Source organism: Gorilla gorilla, chromosome 12 (genome assembly GCF_029281585.2).
Source record: "Gorilla gorilla gorilla isolate KB3781 chromosome 12, NHGRI_mGorGor1-v2.1_pri, whole genome shotgun sequence".
NCBI lineage: Eukaryota > Metazoa > Chordata > Mammalia > Primates > Hominidae > Gorilla > Gorilla gorilla.
This window is the reverse complement of record NC_073236.2, coordinates 97411289-97429554: the sequence shown is the minus strand read 5'-3', so window position 1 is coordinate 97429554 and position 18266 is coordinate 97411289. Positions and strand designations below refer to the sequence as shown.

At 42.4% G+C, this 18266-nt stretch overlaps 1 protein-coding gene across 1 annotated transcript; it reads right to left on the bottom strand.

The window, feature by feature from the left end:
* Positions 1 to 5395: 5395 nt before the first annotated feature.
* COX7A2L (cytochrome c oxidase subunit 7A2 like) lies at positions 5396 to 16793 on the bottom strand. The gene is made up of 3 exons (XM_019021169.4): positions 16035 to 16793; positions 8114 to 8245; positions 5396 to 6262 (listed from the first exon to the last, which is right to left on the bottom strand). Exons 1-3 carry the CDS (start codon positions 16104 to 16106, stop codon positions 6122 to 6124), a joined length of 345 nt encoding a protein of 114 aa, XP_018876714.1. The 5' UTR covers positions 16107 to 16793; the 3' UTR covers positions 5396 to 6121.
* Between the last annotated feature and the right edge of the window lie 1473 nt (positions 16794 to 18266).

Sequence of the window (18266 nt, the reverse complement as noted above, 5' to 3'; positions counted from 1 at the left end):
TCCAGCCTGGGTGACAAAAGCGAAGCTCTGTCTCAAAACAAAAACAAAAACAAAATTATTTTTAATGATCAAGTGACAACTTAGCTGGCTCCTCCTTCAATTTTGTTAAAAACCTCTAAATTGCAAAGAAAAATTGTCAGTCATTAGAGACACACACTTCCTCAATGTTACCAATATTTGCACTTATTCCCACATTGCCCCAGGGATGGTTTTCACTCTCCAGGGCAACACCCCTTGGTGGGACAAGAATGGCTAAGGGTCTGCCTTCCTTTCAGAGTGAAAGACCATCATACAGGACCCCCTTAAGCCAGGTGTGCTCTGCAGCAGCTTAATTTTAGGAGGTATAATGGAGGATGACTTAAAATAATTCCCTTAAACTATCCTTGTGTGGGTACCCCATGAAGTCTTCATACCCCCGGGGTCATGTGAACCCAGAGCACTGTTGTGAAGAGTAGGACCGCACTTACTCAGCACCGTGGCCTAACTGCATGGCCTGGAGGAGGTGAGCAGAGGGGAGGACCCTGTATTAACATCATCTCATCCAGACAGCACTGAGAAGAGACGAGCCGGTGAGAGGGAGGAGGGTCTTCCTCTGAGTAAACAAACCAACCTGGCAAGGGTTCAGAGTAACGTGCTTAGAAGGCATAATCCTAACTCTGAGAATAAAGCGAAAGATTCTGCACCGTCAATTAACACCCAAGAATAGGACAGCCTGCACTCCTTCCCTGCATCTGCCCCCACAGCCTGGCACCAAACAGCTGACTGGCCCAGTGGAGGACACCTCACCCAAATGGGACAATAACATTCTCTCTCTCCTGGAATTAAGGGCATGTTGCCAGCAGCTGCACAACAATTTCTTTCCAAATCCAATGAGAAATAGAGAAAGCTGGTCTGCAGAGACAGAATTAAACAGCTGCATAATCAAGAGAGTGACAGAAAGGACAGGTACCTTGGACTCGAAGGCAGTCCTTGTGAGGCCCAGCTTCGCTCAGGTTCTGAAAAATCTCCCTTTGTGTATCAGCTGGATTTAATGAATTTCTGGAGCTTGCAATCAGAAGAGGTTTGGCTCAGGAGTCACTAGAGACTATTCCTGAGGAAGTCAGCCCAATAGACCAATACATTTAGCATTATCAATAAGTACTCTGGGCCAGGCAAGTGGCTCACATCTGTAATCCCAACACTTTGGGAGGCTACAGCAGGAGGATTGCTTGAGGCCAGGAGTTCAAGACCAGCCTGGGCAACACAGCAGCAAGACCTCGTCTCTCCCAAAAGCTTACTGCAGCAGCACCTATTGTCCCACTACTTAGGAGGGTGAGGTGGATCACTTGAGCCCAGGAGGTCAAGACTACAGTGAGCCAGTATCGAGCCACTGCACTCCAGTCTCGGCGACGGAGTGAGACCCTGTCTCAAAAAAAAAAAAGGAAATTAGCTTTTTATTATAATTAGTGATGTTGAATATCTTTTTTAAAAAAATGTTTTATTCTTTTTAAAGGTAAATTATATTTCCTTTTTTTATGAGATATCTATTCATGTACTTTGCCCATTTATCTCCAGAGCACTTTTTTTTTTTAATTCTTTAGAGATTGGCTCTTGCTCTGTCACCCAGGCTGAAATGCAGTGGCGCAATCTCAGCTCATTGCAGCCTTGACCTCCTGGGCTCAAGCAATTCTCCTGCCTCAGCCCTTTTTGTATTTTTGTAGAGACAAGGTTTCACCATGTTACCCAGGCTGGTCTTGAACTCCTAAGCTGAAGTGATCTGCCACCTCAGCCTCCCAACATGCTGGGATTATAGGCGTGAGCCATGGCGCCCGGCCTAGTAAGGCAATTTAAACCACAAAGAAATGTTATCACTTAGAGGATTGGCAAAGATCAAAAAGTTTGGTAATATTTTATGTAGACAAAGGTAAAAAGAAACAGGCACTCTCAACACTGCTAGATAGGAATGTAAACCAGCACCATTTTTTTTTTTTTTTTTAGTAATTAGCGCTATTGAAATTGGAAATGCACATCCCCCTCACCTCCTAAATCTCACGTCTAGAAATGATCCTAGAAATATATCCAACATTGTATTAAATGACAGCTAAAGATTATGCATTAAAGTCATACTTATAAAAGCAAAAAATTTGAAACTGAATACCCTTCAAAAAGAGACTAAACTATGGTACATTCATAAAATAAAATCCAATATAGAAAAATGAGACAGAACAATCTCTAAGCTACAAGTGAGATTTGGAAGGTATACTAACTACCATTTAGGCAAAAATAAAACAGGCAAAAAAAAATGCGTTGGCCGGGTGTGGTGGCTCACACCTGTAATCCCAACACTTTGGGAGGCCAAGGCACGTGGATCACCTGAGGTCAGGAGTTCAAGACCAGCCTGACCAACCCAGAGAAACCCCGTCTCTACTAAAAATACAAAATTAGCCGGGTATGGTGGCGCATGCCAGTAATTCCAGCTACTCGGGAGGCTGAGGCAGGAGAACTGCTTGAACCCGGAAAGCAGAGGCTGCGGTGAGCCAAGATGGCACCACTGCACTCCAGCCTGGGCAACAAGAGCGAAACTCCATCTCAAAAAAAAAGAAAATGCATCTATATATGTTCATAGAATATATCATAATAAACAGAGGAAACTGAGATAAGGAAAACACAAGGTCAGCATGGAAGCCATCTTGTCTGTCACAAAGTAGGGAGGTGATCAAAGACTGATAGGAGATGCTCACAGAACACAGAAGCCACATTTCAGCATCGAAATCAATAATGGCAGAAATGCTTACTATACATCAAATCAGGAAATTCCATCAAATTTCTTTAAAGGCTCATCTTCACAGAAGAAATATCAAAAATGTAGAAGGAATGACAATAGAAAAAATCAGTTTACAACTACCTTAGTAATAATTCAGTCAAGAATGACCAATGAACAGAGTGCAAACTGCTGAGGACACGATATTCCTAGTCTCAAATATCGCCCCTCAGGCTACTTATTAACTGCAAAGGGGAAAGGGTATCAACTTGACAACGGAGAAATCCGGCAGACACAACTTCAAATCACCAATAATGGGACAAACTGGTATCAAGTGCCACCTGACATAACGAGGACACCATATCACCTATAAAAAATTCCTGACAAAAATGTTTAACCTGAAACCACCAGTGAGACAATCAGACAAATCCAAGTTAAGGAATGTCCTACAAAACAACTTGCCTGGACTCTTCAAATAGGTCACTATCAGGAAGGGCACTGGGGACTGACTATTCTGGATAAAAAGAGACTAAACAGTCACAACATGCTGGGCACGGTGACTCACGCCTGTAATCCCAGCACTTTAGGAGGCTGAGGTGGGCAGATCATGAGGTCAGAAAATCGAGACCATACCAACATGGTGAAACCCCATCTCTACTAAAATTACAAACAATTAGCCGGGCATGGTGGCGTGCACCTGTAGTCCTAGTTACTCGGGAGGCTGACTCAAAAGAATCGCTTGAACGTGAGAGGCGGAGATTGCAGTGAGCCAAGATCACGTCAGTGCTCTCCAGCCTGGAGACACAGCAAGACTCCATCTCAAAAGAAAAAAAAAAAGTGACAACAACTAAATGCAATGTATGATCCTTTGCTGGATTCTGGACCCAAAACAAAAACAAAAAGGAACTGCATGTGCTGGTGAGAATGTTAAATGGTACAACTGAGTTGGAAACAGTCTGGCAGTTCCTCAAAATGTTAAACAGAGTTACCATATGACCCAGGAATTCCACTCCTAGGTAGATACCCAAGAGAAATGAAAACATATGTCCATGTAAACATATGTTCACTATTGCTCATAGCAGCATTATTCGTAACAGCCCCAAAGTGGAAAGAACCCAAATGTCCAACCATAGATAAACAAAATGTGGTATATCCATTCGATTGAATACTATTCAGATAATAGAGTATCGATTCATGCCACAACATGGATGAGCCTTAAAAACATGACACTGAGAGAAGCCAGTCACATACATCACACATCATATGATTATATTTATATGAAATGTCCAGGAAAGACAAATCCATAGAGACTGAAAGTAGATGAGTGCTTGCTTTGGGCTAGGAGGTGGGAGTTGGGATGGTGGGAGGGAAGGCAAGTGATTGCTAATGGGTATGGGGTTTCTTTTTAGGGTGATATAAGTGTTCTAAAATTGATTCTCATGGTGGCTGTACAACTCCAAATACAGTAAAAACCAATGAATTGTACACTTGAGGTGAACTGTACAGTATGTAAATTATATCCCAATAAAGCTGTTATTTTTTAAAAACACAACTATGAAGAACGCATTATTAGAACACCTGGGGAAATCTGAAAGTAAACTATGTATTAGATGGTAGTATTGTTATAAATGTTAACTTTATTGAGTCTGACAACTGCATTATGGTTATAAAGGAACACATGTCCTTACTCAGAAGATACCTGCTAAAGTATTATGGCTGATTTATCATAATTCCATAACAATCTTAAATGACTCAACAAAAAACAGATCTATCTGTGTGTGCATATATGCATTGTGTGTGCCTGTGTGAGAGAACAAGAAAAAGCAAAGGTGCCAATATATTGATAACTGGTGATCTAAGTGAAGGATATACAAGTGTATATTGTACTATGCTTAGTCCTTCTGTAGTCTGAAAATTTTCAAAATAAAAACTTGGGGGAAATACCAGAGAATAAAATTTAGATTTGCAGAGAGAGAGAGGAGAGAGAGGAGAGAGAGGAGAGAGGAGAGAGAGGAGAGAGAGAGAGGAGAGAGAGAGAGAGAGAGGAGAGAGAGAGAGGGAGAGAGAGAGAGAGAGAGGGAGAGAGAGAGAGAGAGAGGGAGAGAGAGAGAGGGAGAGGGAGAGAGAGAGAGGGAGAGAGAGAGAGAGAGAGGGAGAGAGAGAGAGAGAGAGAGAGAGAGAGAGAGAGAGAGAGAGAGAGAGAGAGAGAGAGAGAGAGAGAGAGAGAGAGAGAGAATCACTGCAAGGCTACTATTGAGTATTTTCAAATCACCACATCTTATCCTGAGCAAGAGGTCACTGTTCTGTGCTATGGTAAGATACAAACTATTCCTTCATATATAATAAAATTCCACCTTTTTTCAAAATTAATATAGGGTAAGTGAAGTCTACCAATCATGACAGCAAAGGAAATTAGTGTCTAAATGAACTGTGAGTTACAGGTACATTTCACTAAGGGGCAGGCAGGTTTTTATAAAAAACCATGTGGTAATCATCAATATGCCATTAAGACTCCTATTACTAGACTTTTAAGAACCATTTTATAAAGATTATCTGGTGCCTAATTAACAAGAAAGAAATTAGACTCAGGTTTAAGATGCTGCTGGTGTTCTGAAATTACTCTGAAAGGTCATTCAAAGAACTTCAAACTTAAAATTTTTCATTCATGTATTTATTCCACGGTCAAAATAAATCAAAATTTAAAGCGATAACATTTTTAAAAGATAAAGGAGAATTTGTGACACAGCTGCATTAACAAAACAGACACCAGTCTAAAGTGCAACACTAAACAGGTGTTCTCTGTTCCCACGGTGGAATAAATACACACAGTTACACATAAGATTTCACTAAAGATAGGAGATGAGGCAAATAACCCTTTGAAATTACCTGCCCAACAAATAGAGGCAGGCTACATTAATTTAACATTTTACTGCAAAATGGAAAAAATCCCCGAGGTGACTAACTCAAACTCCTCATTTCATGCACATGACCTTGGCTTCTGTGTTCTTTCCATAGCCACATCCAAATCCAGAAAGGCTTCTGCACCCCATGCTCAAAAATGCAACCTCAAGTCCCTGAGGTCCTCAGCACAGACTGACATTAACAAGCCTGTGTTCAGCCTTCATCCAGAACCTCCAGGGAAATCAGGAGCACAAACACAGAGCAAAGCACCATTTCTTTAAACAATGGCTTTAACTGTCGAATGAGCTCTGACAAGCCATATGCATTTCATAAACAAACCAAAACATCATCTTCATATCTTCCTATTTTTCTTGCAAAAATGTTAAGCCATCCAAGTAAAAAAAAATTTTTAATTTAACAATGAAAAAGGAACTTCAAAGGGTTTATGCCAAAAAACAAACCAGTCCTCTGCAGCCTAACTCATTTGTTTTTGGGCTGCGAAGCCATGTAGAGGGCGATCAGGCAGTAGATGGTCCCTCCCACAGTCAGCGCCATGGTGGTCCGGTAAAGCATTTGGTCAGGCAGGCCTCGTTTCAGGTAGACGGGCACACCATCAGCTTTCTTGAAAGCAAGAATTAACAAGGGCATGGTTGAGAAGAAAAATATTTTACAGTTTTACTCTTAAATAAAAACAAATTTGTCTACTCGGTAAGCAATTCATCAACACATGACAGTGGGAAAAGCCCTAATCCATGGAATGCTAGTAGATGTTCCTATAAATGTAGCTAAAGCTTGTAAATCCAAAGTCATTCTCCAAAATGCTGCCTCAGGAAGCATGCATGCAAAAGATTCCAAATGTCTTAAGACATTTATCACATATTGCTTAACTGGAGCATTGGTGCATTTTTTAAAAGGCAAAGGTAATCAGTAGCTAAAAGAAGTGCAGGCAGGAGAGGCTGGGCACGGTGACTCACACCTGTAATCCCAGCACTTTGGGAGGCCGAGACAGGCAGATGGCTTGAGCCCAGGAGTTCAAGACCAGCCTGGGCAACATGGCAAAACCCTGTCTCTACAGAATAACTAAAATTAGCCAGGTGTGGTGGTATGCACCTGTAGTCCCATTAGGGACTTCCTATTAGGGAAGCTGAGGTGGGAGGATCGCTTGAGCCCAAGAGGTCAAGGATGCAGTGGGCCATGAGTGTGCCACTACACTCCGGCCTGGGTGACAGAGTAAGGCTCTGTCTTAAAAAAGATAAAAAGAGGTGCTGGCACGAGAAACGTTCTCCATTTAGTTTGGCTTCTGATCATAAATGGATGGGGTCGGAGTACATCATGTCAATAGGTTCAAGTCTATTTGGCATTCAACTGCCTTCTTTCCGTCACACTGTTAAACCCATTTAATAATCAAATTCCATGATATTTAAATCATCATCTTCATCATCATTTTAGAGACTGGGTCTCACTCTGTTACCCAGGCTAGAATGCAGTGGCTCAATCATAGCTCACTGCAGCCTCAAAATCCTGGGCTAAAGTGATCCTCCCGCCTCGGCCTCTGGAGTAGCTGGGGTTACAGACGCATGCCTACACACTCAGCTAAGTTTTTTTGTAGAGGCAGGGTCTCGTTATGCTGCCCAGGCTGATCAAGCAATCCTCCTACCTTGGCCTCCCAAAGTGTTGGGGCTGCACAAGTGAGCCACCACACCTGGCCTGTTTAACTCATATTTTGCAGTGTCCAAAATCCTTCCCCACCGCACCTTGAGATTCTAAACGCTCTCTCAAACCTTACTTATCAGATAAAAAGAGATTAAACTGATCAAAACAAAAGTGCTCTATCCTCAACATGGGTCTGGATCTGGACTACTTTTGAGGAGGGGGAAGCTACCTTACAGCAATAGCAGTAGCAAGCACTGCCACTCCCATGGCACCTAAGATTTGGTCAGGTCACTAATTTCTCAATAATTTGCAGGTAGATTCACTTTAAAAACATTTTCAATTCTGATTCTGGATTCTCTACTGATGTGCAAACCCATAAGCACCGCCTCTACTTTCAGCAATAGCTCAGTGAATTTTAATATCAAGCAAGCAAAAAACAATGAGAAAAAAACCCACTGCCAAGTCACTACATGTGTCACAAAGTCAAATATATATATTGGGTCGTTCAGTTATACAGGCTACTCAGTTATAGAGGCTATTGCTTCTTCCATGCAATAAATGATCAAGAGCTATTCATGCCATTTCAAAACCCTCACACCCTTAAATACTAATGAGGAAATTAACCACCCTCCCCTCTTTTATCAGTATCTACCTATATAAAGTTCTATTCGTTTATGGCTCAAACTAAAATCAAGAGAATACTACTTAAAGAAAAAGAAGGAGGTTGGGTAGTAAACTAAATTAAGATTTAGTTTCATAAGGGATTTTTTAAGCCTATTTATTTCACAGGCTTCTCTGTTGTAGAGTATTTTCCCTCACCTGGAAAAACTTTTGTAGCTCTGGAACTTTGTTTTTCCCAGCATAATCATACACTGTGGAATCGGAGGTCAGTTTAGTTGGTGTGGCAAATATGATAGGTGGTGCTTCTGTGGAAACCACAGGCTTTAATCCCTGTAGAGAAAAAAAGGAAAATGGCAAGTTGAAAGTATGTCTGAGGAGGCTGTCTGGAATAGTGCAGGCAGCCATTCAACTACGAGAGAGAAAGAAAGTCTCTCCAACTTTCCCAGAGCAAACCCTGTCAAGAACCCCTTGCCATTACGATTGCAGGGGGCGGGTGAGGGTCAGGGGGATGCCAACAAAGGCCCAATCTGAGCTTCCAGAAATACCTGGTGTGTCTATCTTCTTAGCAACCAGTAAAACATTTATAATCTGTTATGAACTTGTCATTAGCTTTCATGAGGGATCTGTCTGCCATTTTTTTCTTCTAAATGAGCTGATCTAGTAATATGGAATGTCTAACCCCAGAGCAGACTTCAGAAACTTTTCCAGACACACAATAAAGAAATATTCAATGTGGAACAGGCTTACTGGTTTAAAATAAAACTAAACAAACAAACAACACTTGCCTTCCAGGATCAGAAAACAAAATCAAAACAAAAAACTTTTTGAAATGAACTTTTCAGCATAAATAAACACATAAATTGAAAACATATACAGTAAAAATTTAAACAAGGTGAAGGGGGAGGAAGTACTGACACATGCTACAACACGGATAAGCCTCTAAAACATTACGCTGAGTCAAAGAAACCAGTCCCAAAGACCACATACTTTATGATGCCATTCACAGGAAAGTCTAGAAGAGGGAACCGCAGAGACAGAAGGTAGGTTAATGGTTGCTTCAGGTGGGGGCTTGGGGGCTAGGGAGGTAACAGTTAAAAGGTACATAGGTATTCATTTGAGGTGATTAAAAAAACGCTCTAAAATTAACTGTGGTGGTAGTTGCATATATCTGTGAATACACTAAAAACCCCTAAATTGTACCCTTTAAATGGGCAACTTGTATGCTATGCAAATTATATCTCAATAAAGCTGCTTTAAAAAAAGGTGGGGGGGATCTCTGGTTTTTTATCTGAAAGGAGTAAACCTACAGTGACAAATATAGAGTAATCCAAAACAACCTGTAAATTAAAATAAGGAGCTAAGAGTTATAAGCCAATAAAAATCATCCTTTTATGTTAAATTCTAACTAAGAAAAATAAAAATTTAAAGTCAGAAAGCAGAATTCAAACCCAGCCTTTTCCCTTTACAGACAAAGAAGGAAACCTCTTGCCCAAATACAGTCATCAGTCCGCTGATTCTTGTCTCAAAGAAATCTAAATTTACCTATAATTGACAGGGCATATTATAAAGATTAGATATTGAAAACCTCAATGCTACTCCCACCAGGCAAGCACTAGATGAACAGGTCAATAAAAAGAAGCATTAAAGTAAACTTGGCTTCTATTTCTTCTGACACAGTACAGTAAATGGGAATGAACCATGGCCTGTTTTCTGTAACGTATTCATTCATTCAACATTTATTACTGATCACTTGCTCTACACTAGAAATACACAATGAATAACATTGCCACAGTCTCAGCCACCATGGATATTAATGTTATAAACCAACAGCAGCTAATATCTATTTAACCCTTGTGAAGTGTCAGTATCATGTCAAACATTTCACATGCATTACTTCACTTAATTCTGACAGCAACCCTATGAAGACATTACTATTCCCATTTTTCAGAGGAAAACACTGGAGAGAGAATAACTTGCCTTAGATCAAATAGTGAAAAGCAAGTCAAGTTTTCAAACTCAGGCCTTTCTCAAGTCCAGAGCCCTGGCTTTTAAGTATTCCACAACTCACACCCCACCCTCCCAATCAACAATTGCTTAAAAACAACAGCCCATTTAAAGAGAAAGTTTGGTCAGTAAGATGTTGGCCTACATTTAGAAATACAATACACTCAAGACAGAGACTCAGAGGAGTCAGAGAGGCAAACAGGGGCTCTACTATCAAGATCAAAAGGCTAACAAGGATCGTGGTTTGAACTGGATGGAGAATGTTAGATACTCCTTTATATCATTCTGTGAGCTCACCATATTTTCTCCTTGAAATGCAAAAATTTCTTCTTGAATGCAAAAATGTAAAAACTCTTTCTACCAAGGATCTCCAAAAATGGCTTGAAAGTAAATTCATGTTTCGACAGGACTAATGTGAGAGTATTTTTGAAGGGATTGTATTTGTTTGTCCAAGCATGCAGTGATTCAAAACTACAGCAAAGTTTTTGAACAGTATCATCTGAAAACAGGAATATCAACCATCTTAATTTTAAATTAATTCCGTATTTCCCTTTATAATATTGTAAAAGTTTATAGAATTGAAGTTACCTATAATCTCATTATCTTATCCCATTAATTGTTATAAATTGTAACTTTTCCTCCAATGTTTATTCAGGTTTAATAATTTAACAGTCACAGTGTAAAATCCTACGTTCTTTTTTTTTTTTTTTTTTTTTTGAGACAGAGTCTCGCTCTGTTGCCCTGGCTGGAGTGCAGTGGTGCAATCTCGGCTCACTGCAACCTCTGCCTCTCAGGTTCAAGCCATTCTCCTGTCTCAGCCTCCTGAGTAGTTGGGACTACAGGTGCGCGCCACCATGCCCAGCTAATTTTTGTATTTTTCGTAGAGACTGGGTTTTGCCATGTTGGCCAGGCTGGTCTCGAATTCCTGACCTCAGGTGATCCACCAACCTTGGCCTCCCAAAGTGCTGGGATTACAGGCGTGAGCCACCACACCCGGCCCATTCTGTTTTTTTTCCTTTTTGAGCTAGGCTCTTGCTTTGTCACTCAGGCTGGAGTGCAGTGGCGTGATCCTGGCTCAGGAGCTATCCTGAAACCTCCCAGGCACAGCCATGTTCCCTCTGCCTAGAATGATCTTCTCCAGGTGTCCACGTGGCTTATACCCTCACCTTCTTCAGGTCTTTACCCAACCCCATAAGTCACCTTCTCAGAGAGATCTTTCTGACCACCCTTTTAAAAACTGCATGTCCTCCCCCTTGCCCTACTAACAACTTACCCTCTTAATTTTTCTCCACAGCACTTATCACCACCTAACATACTATGTTTTACTTTGCTTACTGTGTCTCCCCCCACTATAATGGAAGCTCCACAAGCACAGGATTTTGGCACATCTTGTTCACTGCTCCTATATTCCAAGACTTAGAAAAGCAACTGGCAGAGTAAGCGCATTCAGTAAATATAGGCAGAATGTTCAAATAAACTAAAGAAGGCTACAGCTTCACAATGTAGGTTTGAGTATCTCAGAAACAAAGTCTGATCAATTGGCATTTGATGGCAGGGCATCCACAATTCCCATAGCAATAAGAAAACAACTGAAAGCTGTTCTTATAAAAAGTGGACAGGCTGGGCGTAATGGCTCATGCCTGTGGTCCCACCACTTTGGGAGGCTGAGGTGGGAGAATCACTTGACTCAGGAGTTTGAGATCAGCCTGGGCAACGTAGTGAGACCTTGTTTCTACAAAATATCAAAAAATTAGCCAGGTACAGTGGTGCACACCTGTGGTCCCAGCTACTTAGGAGGCTGAGGTGGGAAGATGACTTGAGCCCAGGTGGTCGAGGCTGTAGTGAGCTGTGATCATGCCACTGTACTCCAGCCTGGGTGACAGAGACTCTGTCTCAAAATAAAATTAAAAATAAGTGGACCATAGATCAAGAAAAATCACATACTTTACTTTTTAATACTGAATCTCTTAGCTGCTTAAATAAGCCCCACCTCCAAAATTAATTACGAGCCATTCAACCTTAACCACGTTTAGTAATTAAGTTCTTCCTAGTTTATTTCAACTGCTCCAAATTTTTAAAGAGAAAAGTAAACATGATTTTCCCTCTAAAAGTTGGTTGTAACATTTTCCTTTTCTTCTACCTCTTAGGTTTGGGGAAGAGGGTGGAGAGAAAAGAGGATCCCCATAATTTTAATTTTTAAATGATAGAAATGTATGAACTTTTCCACTGTGATTTAGGACTGGAGACCAGTTTCAATCTGCAGTGACTCAATACATTTGGCTTTTTGTTTTGTTTTGTTTATAGATAGGATCTCACACTGTCACCCACGCTGGAGTGCAATGCGTTGATCACAGCTTACTGCAGCCTCAAACTCCTAGGCTCAAGTGATCCTTCCGCCTCAGCCTCCTGAGTAGCTAGGACTACAAGTATGCGTCACCATACCCAGCTAATTTTTCTTATTTTTTTTTTAGAGATGGGGGTCTCACTTTGCTGCCCAGGGTGGTCTCAAACTCCTGGCCTCAAGCAATTCTCCTGCCCTGGCCTCCCGAAACACTGGGATTACCAGTGTGAGCCACCGCACCTGACCTCTATTTATTTCTAACGGTAAGCTAGACATCACCACCCACCTCCATGTCCTTCTGACACCTCACACTCATCATGTCCAAAATTCACTCCTAAGCCCATTCAGGAATACCCTGTCACTGTGAAAAGCACCAATTCACCAATCATGCTGAAGCCCTCCCTCCTCATCCCCAACATCTGTCTCAGCTGAAAGGACAAACTACCACAACTCTGCATCAAGTTGCTCTGCAACTTCCTACTCGTGCCTCACAAAATTAAGTCCTTACATCCTAGGCCCTTCATGATTTACCTCCATCCTCCACAGTCAAACTTACCTACTCAATGCTTCTCCTCCAGACCCCCTCCCTTCCTTCACTCTCACAGTTCCCTTTACTTAGAATACCATTCTGCCATCTTAATTGGGAGAGGAATTCCTAGATCACACAGTAAAATTACTTTTCCTTTTTTAACAAACTGCCAAACTGTTTTCCAAAGTGGCTGCGTCATTTTACCATTTCCACCACAAATGTAACATGTTTCATTTCTCTACATCCTCTCTACATCATTTCTCTACATCATTCTCTACATCCAGATGATACTTGTTATCATCTGTCTTTGATTCTAGGCATTCTGGTGGATACTAAATGGTACCTCATTGTGGTTGTGATTTGCTCTTCTCTAATAACTGAAAATGTTAAACATCTTCATGTGCTTATTGGCCTCAATTTATTTTTGACGCAATTCAGAGAAAGATAAGGAAGATGCTTTTCAACCAATGGAAAATGCCATCCCACCAACTGCTTGCTGTCAAGCTGACTTACAAATCTCTACCTGTGCGATTGTTACAGAACCACCTTTTCCATATTATGTTATTTAGTGCATAGTAAATTATTCACTTTACTTACTACTACAAGTTACAAACATCTTCATCGTATGTTTCCAGGAAAGGAAAAAGCTGAAGTACTCCTAATTACCAAAGTCAGAGCACCTAGTTGGGAGGGCACCTGTCACAATCACTCAGAAATTTACAATTCATATAAAGCCTACACAGTATCACTTCTTTTCAGCAAAGTTTAAGAAATCTTTAAGTAACTAAGAAGTTCAAATTCTCAAGAGAAACACGATTCAAGAGGAGAGGTACTAGAAATCTGAAAGCCCTATCTATATCAAACTCATCGCAAGGTAATCTCTGCTGAGTGCCCATTTTATTACAATATGCCAGTTTTTAGTCGAAAAATTTACTTTTTTCTTACTAAGCAACAAAACCTAGATTATGCTGAAGATATATTAAAAGAACATAAACCAAGTGTGGTGGTACACATCTGTAACCCCAGCCACTCAGGGGGCTGAGGTGACAGGACTGCCTGAGCCGGGGAGTTCGAGATCAGACTGTGCAACACAGCAAGAACCTGTCTCAAAAAATATTTTAAAAAAATAAATAAAAGAACATCTATTACCACCAACAGAATAAACTGTGATATATTTATAAAATGAAATCCCACAGAAGAATAAGAGGATAAAAGGAATTAACTACTGATACGTACAACACGGACTAACCTCAAAAATATTTTTTGAGCAGCCAGACACGGTGGCTCACATCTGTAATTCCAGCATTTTCAGAGGCAAAAGCAGGATTACTTGAGCTCAGGAGTGAAAGTCTACAGTGAACTGTGACTGTGCCATTGCACTCCAGCCTGGGTCAGAGCTGGTTCCATTTACATGAAGTTCAAAAAAAGGCAAAACTATCTATTTATGATGATAAAAGTCAGAATAGGAAGGTGGCAGGGATTGACAGAGGGTACAAGGGAACTTCCTAGGATGATGTAACATCTTGCATATTGAGGGAGGCGTGGTTATACAGTACATGGGTTTGTCCAAACTCATCAAACTGTAACATTTAATATCCATACACTGGAGAATACATTTCATAGAAGCAGATGATAGAAATGGCCATTTTCTCACATAATCTGTAAAAGAAGTGCAACACTGCTGACTATTCCTTCCTTACAAGTCATTACCAATTCGGTTTCAGTGACACCACACTGGTTTCCCTTCTCATCCGGACTATTCTTTAAACACATTCTCCTTCTCCACCCTCCCTTCATGTTTCTATACTCTAACTATAATCCAACCTTTCTTCCCTACAAATTACCACCTATAGGCTGAAGACACCCAAGTTTATTAAACTCCATATTCAAAAATCTAGCTGCTACCAAGCATGAATATCACAAGCTCAACATTTATAAACCCTAAACTCTTCCTTCCCGTTCCCACCGCAACTCCCCGACTAACCCCCGCAAAAAAAAAAAAAAAAAAAAAAAAAACTTGCCCTTCTTATCTGAGATTAGAATCATCTGTTTTTGTTTTTAGAGACAGGGTCTCACTATGTTGCCCCAGGCTGATCTCAAACTCCTGGGCTCAAGCGACCCTCGGCCTCGGCCTCCCAAAGTGCTGTGATTTACAGGCGTGAGCCACGGTACCAGACCCGAAATCTTTCTTAAACATCTGCCCCTCCTGGGCAAGCTGCAGTGTCCCACAGAAAAAGGAAATGAAGCAACAGTAATGGAGTATCCTTTACAGCTCATCTGGGCCCCTCACTACTGCAGTCTAACTGCGTATCTCACCGACACTTCCCACACTTCTCTAGAGGATTAGGAGGGAATATACCACCTCAGACAGCTTCTGGTGAACAGTTAACACTTATCCAGAACCAACCACCTGCCCAAACTGCTGGTCACTTGACACACTTCATTTAATGTGTACTAACGCCGCCCTGGATGAAACTGAGCTCACAATAAATTAAGTAACTTGGCCAAGGTCACACAATTAAAGAGGAAAACGCCATGATTTGAAAAGGCATGTCTGGGGCTCTAAAATCCCTCATGTTTACCCCCAACACATGCTGGAGACTCAAACTCCAATTGGTACAATCTGCGTGAAATGGAATACTTTTCAGACAACCCAAACAACGAGCACCCGTCAAATATTTTACAATCAGGAAAGTGTAACCTCGCTGCATGCAACTTCCCTCCCTGGACGTGTTAAGTAACCTGTTAAATTTCCCAATCCAGATCATAGCCCCCCAACCCCCTGCACCATGGTTTCTCTAAATGCCTTTATCCCCGCGCTCTCTAATCTCGAGCTCAAGTGAGGCTGCCTATGGGGCTCTGGCAGATGACAAAGAAACGACAAGGAGGCCGAAAGCCAGAGGTCTTCGAAGAGAGGGAGAAGGACGGACCTCTGACTCGGGTCACACTGGGGACCCCCACAAACCATCCCTTTTAGACAAGTGACTCCGGGGGTCACCTTGACCCCTGCAGTGAGCCAGACCAAACTTCCACGCCAGGCCAGCCCCGCCAGGTGAGCAGGTACACAAAAAGAAGCCTCAGTGACCACCGTACGCTGGTGTGGAGAGGCCCCAGAAGGTGCAAGGAGAACAGAGACGAACTCGACCGCGGGCAGAAGCCTCCCCTGGCTCCAACGCCGCGACTGCCTGTCGCCGAGGCTAGGGCCGCCACTTCTCATGTCCGAGCTGGCCAGGCGCCACTCGTACCTGCGGGCTATAGGCCTCCGAAGCCCATGCTCCTGCCAACTTCTGCGTGAAGCCACTAAACTTGTAGTACATGACGCCCAGAGTCCGGCTTCCCGCATCCGCTGCCAACGCGACCGCCCCAGAGAAGGACCCCGCCTCCCCCGCTGTGGTCCCCAGACTCAGCGCAAGGACCCAGTGCTGGGACTAGGGCTGCCCGAAGATCGCCTAACTTAAAACCTGCACACTTAAGCCGCATTGGGGAACCAAAAGCCAGGGTTGTCAGGAGCACGAAAGGCAAAACCAGCTCTAAGAGAGCACGAAAAGTCGCTGTGGCGGAGTCTGTAGGAAATATGAAGTTCCCTCTTTCCCCCATTCAGATTTGGGCAGTGCCACGACAACTCAAGAAATGCGCAAGCGCCCCACGGACTAAGCCCGGCGGACTAAGCCCGGCAGTGTCGGAGTCAGGTGGAGCGTGCTCTAGGAGGGGCAGGCTCTAGGCGGGGCCTGGGGGGGAGAGGGCGGTGATTGGTGGGCGTGGTATGGGTAGGGGCGGGGCTACATCGAAGCCGGTTGGGAATTCCACCATCCGAGAGAGACTGTGCTGCGGAGCCACCGTCTGGTCGTCGGGGTGAAGGTGTCTCTTGCTTTACCGAACTTTAACTGATCGTAGTCTCATTTATTTCCTTCCGACCTAGAGCACCTCTTATCCAGAAGCAACCACCTGCTGTTGCTCAGTCTGCCCAGGAGTATAGACTTGTCGGCCAAGCTTCCCCTGGCAACCTGGGAGTTGAAGCAAATAAGAAAATTTGGAAGCACCTGCTGAAGGCTGTTTAGTACCGAGGGCTGTTGGGAGATTTGCCCCAATAATATAAAAGTAGCCTCCTGGGCTTTGTGCAGAGGAAACACACATGCAGAGTGATCTAAAGCTCAGGTACCAGGATGTAAATGTCACACGGTTTCTCAGAACTGGTTTTTATTCTCACCTGAGTTTTAAGGTCATTGATTATTCATCCTTTTCCTGGCCTCTGCTCTTTGCGATAAATGAGGTAGGGGGAGGGTGATCAGAAACACTTGTAAAATCTAGACCTTGAGCCTGAAAGATCTGGAACTACCACTTTCAGTTCTGGTAGTATTCGCTTCAGTTCAATTTAAATATGTCTGTTAAGCCTGTGCTGTGTGCAAGATACTGTGTAAAAGGAGTATACTAGTTTCTTACTCTCCAGGGATGGACTCAGGCTTTTCTTAGCTTCATCATCTAACCATAGGTTTACACAAGCATATTCTAGATGCACTTATGAAATCATGTTGCAAATTGATGGATGATACTAACCTATATATAGCATTTCCCTAAACTCATTTAATCTTCACAACAATCCTATAAGGTAAGTGCTATTATCATCTCCATTTTAGAATACAGGAAAATGACGCCTGGAGAAGCTAAGTAACTTGCTCAGGTCAGGGATAAGTGGCAGAGCTAGGCATTTGGCTCAAGACTTCCTACTGTTAAGCACTATGTTACAAATAAATAGATATGAAGCCATTCTGAAAAGAGGAGGATCAAGGCTGAGCATTCCAGGGTGAGGGTGTACACCAGCATCCTGGTTGCAGGCCTATGTTCAAGAGCCCCAAGTATTCAGCACCGCCAATATGTTGTAAAGGTTTCAGCGAATTCATGTAAGCCAGCCCAAAGTTGCCACTTTTAAAAAGAGACATTGTGATTTAATGGAAAGAACACGCAATTTGGGTTTATGTCCATATTTCTCCAAGGATAAGTGGTTTAGGACTAGTGATTTCTTTTTTTTTTTTTTTTTTAATTCTTTTTGAAACAGGGTCTCACTCTGTCCCAGGCTGGAGTACAGTGGTGTGATCTCGGCTCATTGCAGCCTTGACTTCCCAGGCTGAGGTGATTCTCCTACCTCAGTCTCCCGGGTAGCTGGAACCACAGATGCGTGCCACCACGCCTGGCTAATTTTTTGTATTTTTAGTAGAGACGGGGTTTCACCATGTTTCCCAGGCTAGTCTCAAACTCCTGGGCTCAAGTGATCTGCCAAACTCAAGACTCCCAAAATGCTGGGATTACAGGCATGAGCCACCGTGCCAGGCCCACCCCATGTTTTGATACTGAATAGATTCAAGAAGATTTTTCTACAGACAAAAAGTTCAACTACCTCAAAAGAAAATGATCCATTGACATTAGCCTTCTTGAGTCCCAGGCGCTAGCAAATATTGAGTGAAAGAAAAAGCCTTTCATAG

Excerpts from the sequence above, each read along its gene's own strand:
- COX7A2L (XM_019021169.4), bottom strand. The coding sequence starts at position 16,106 with ATGTACTACAAGTTTAGTGGCTTCACGCAGAAGTTGGCAGGAGCATGG. Across the intron at positions 8,246-16,034 it reads CGGAGGCCTATAGCCCGCAG|GGATTAAAGCCTGTGGTTTC; the intron begins GTACGAGTGGCG and ends TTTTCTCTACAG. Across the intron at positions 6,263-8,113 it reads AGCTACAAAAGTTTTTCCAG|AAAGCTGATGGTGTGCCCGT; the intron begins GTGAGGGAAAAT and ends CTTGCTTTCAAG.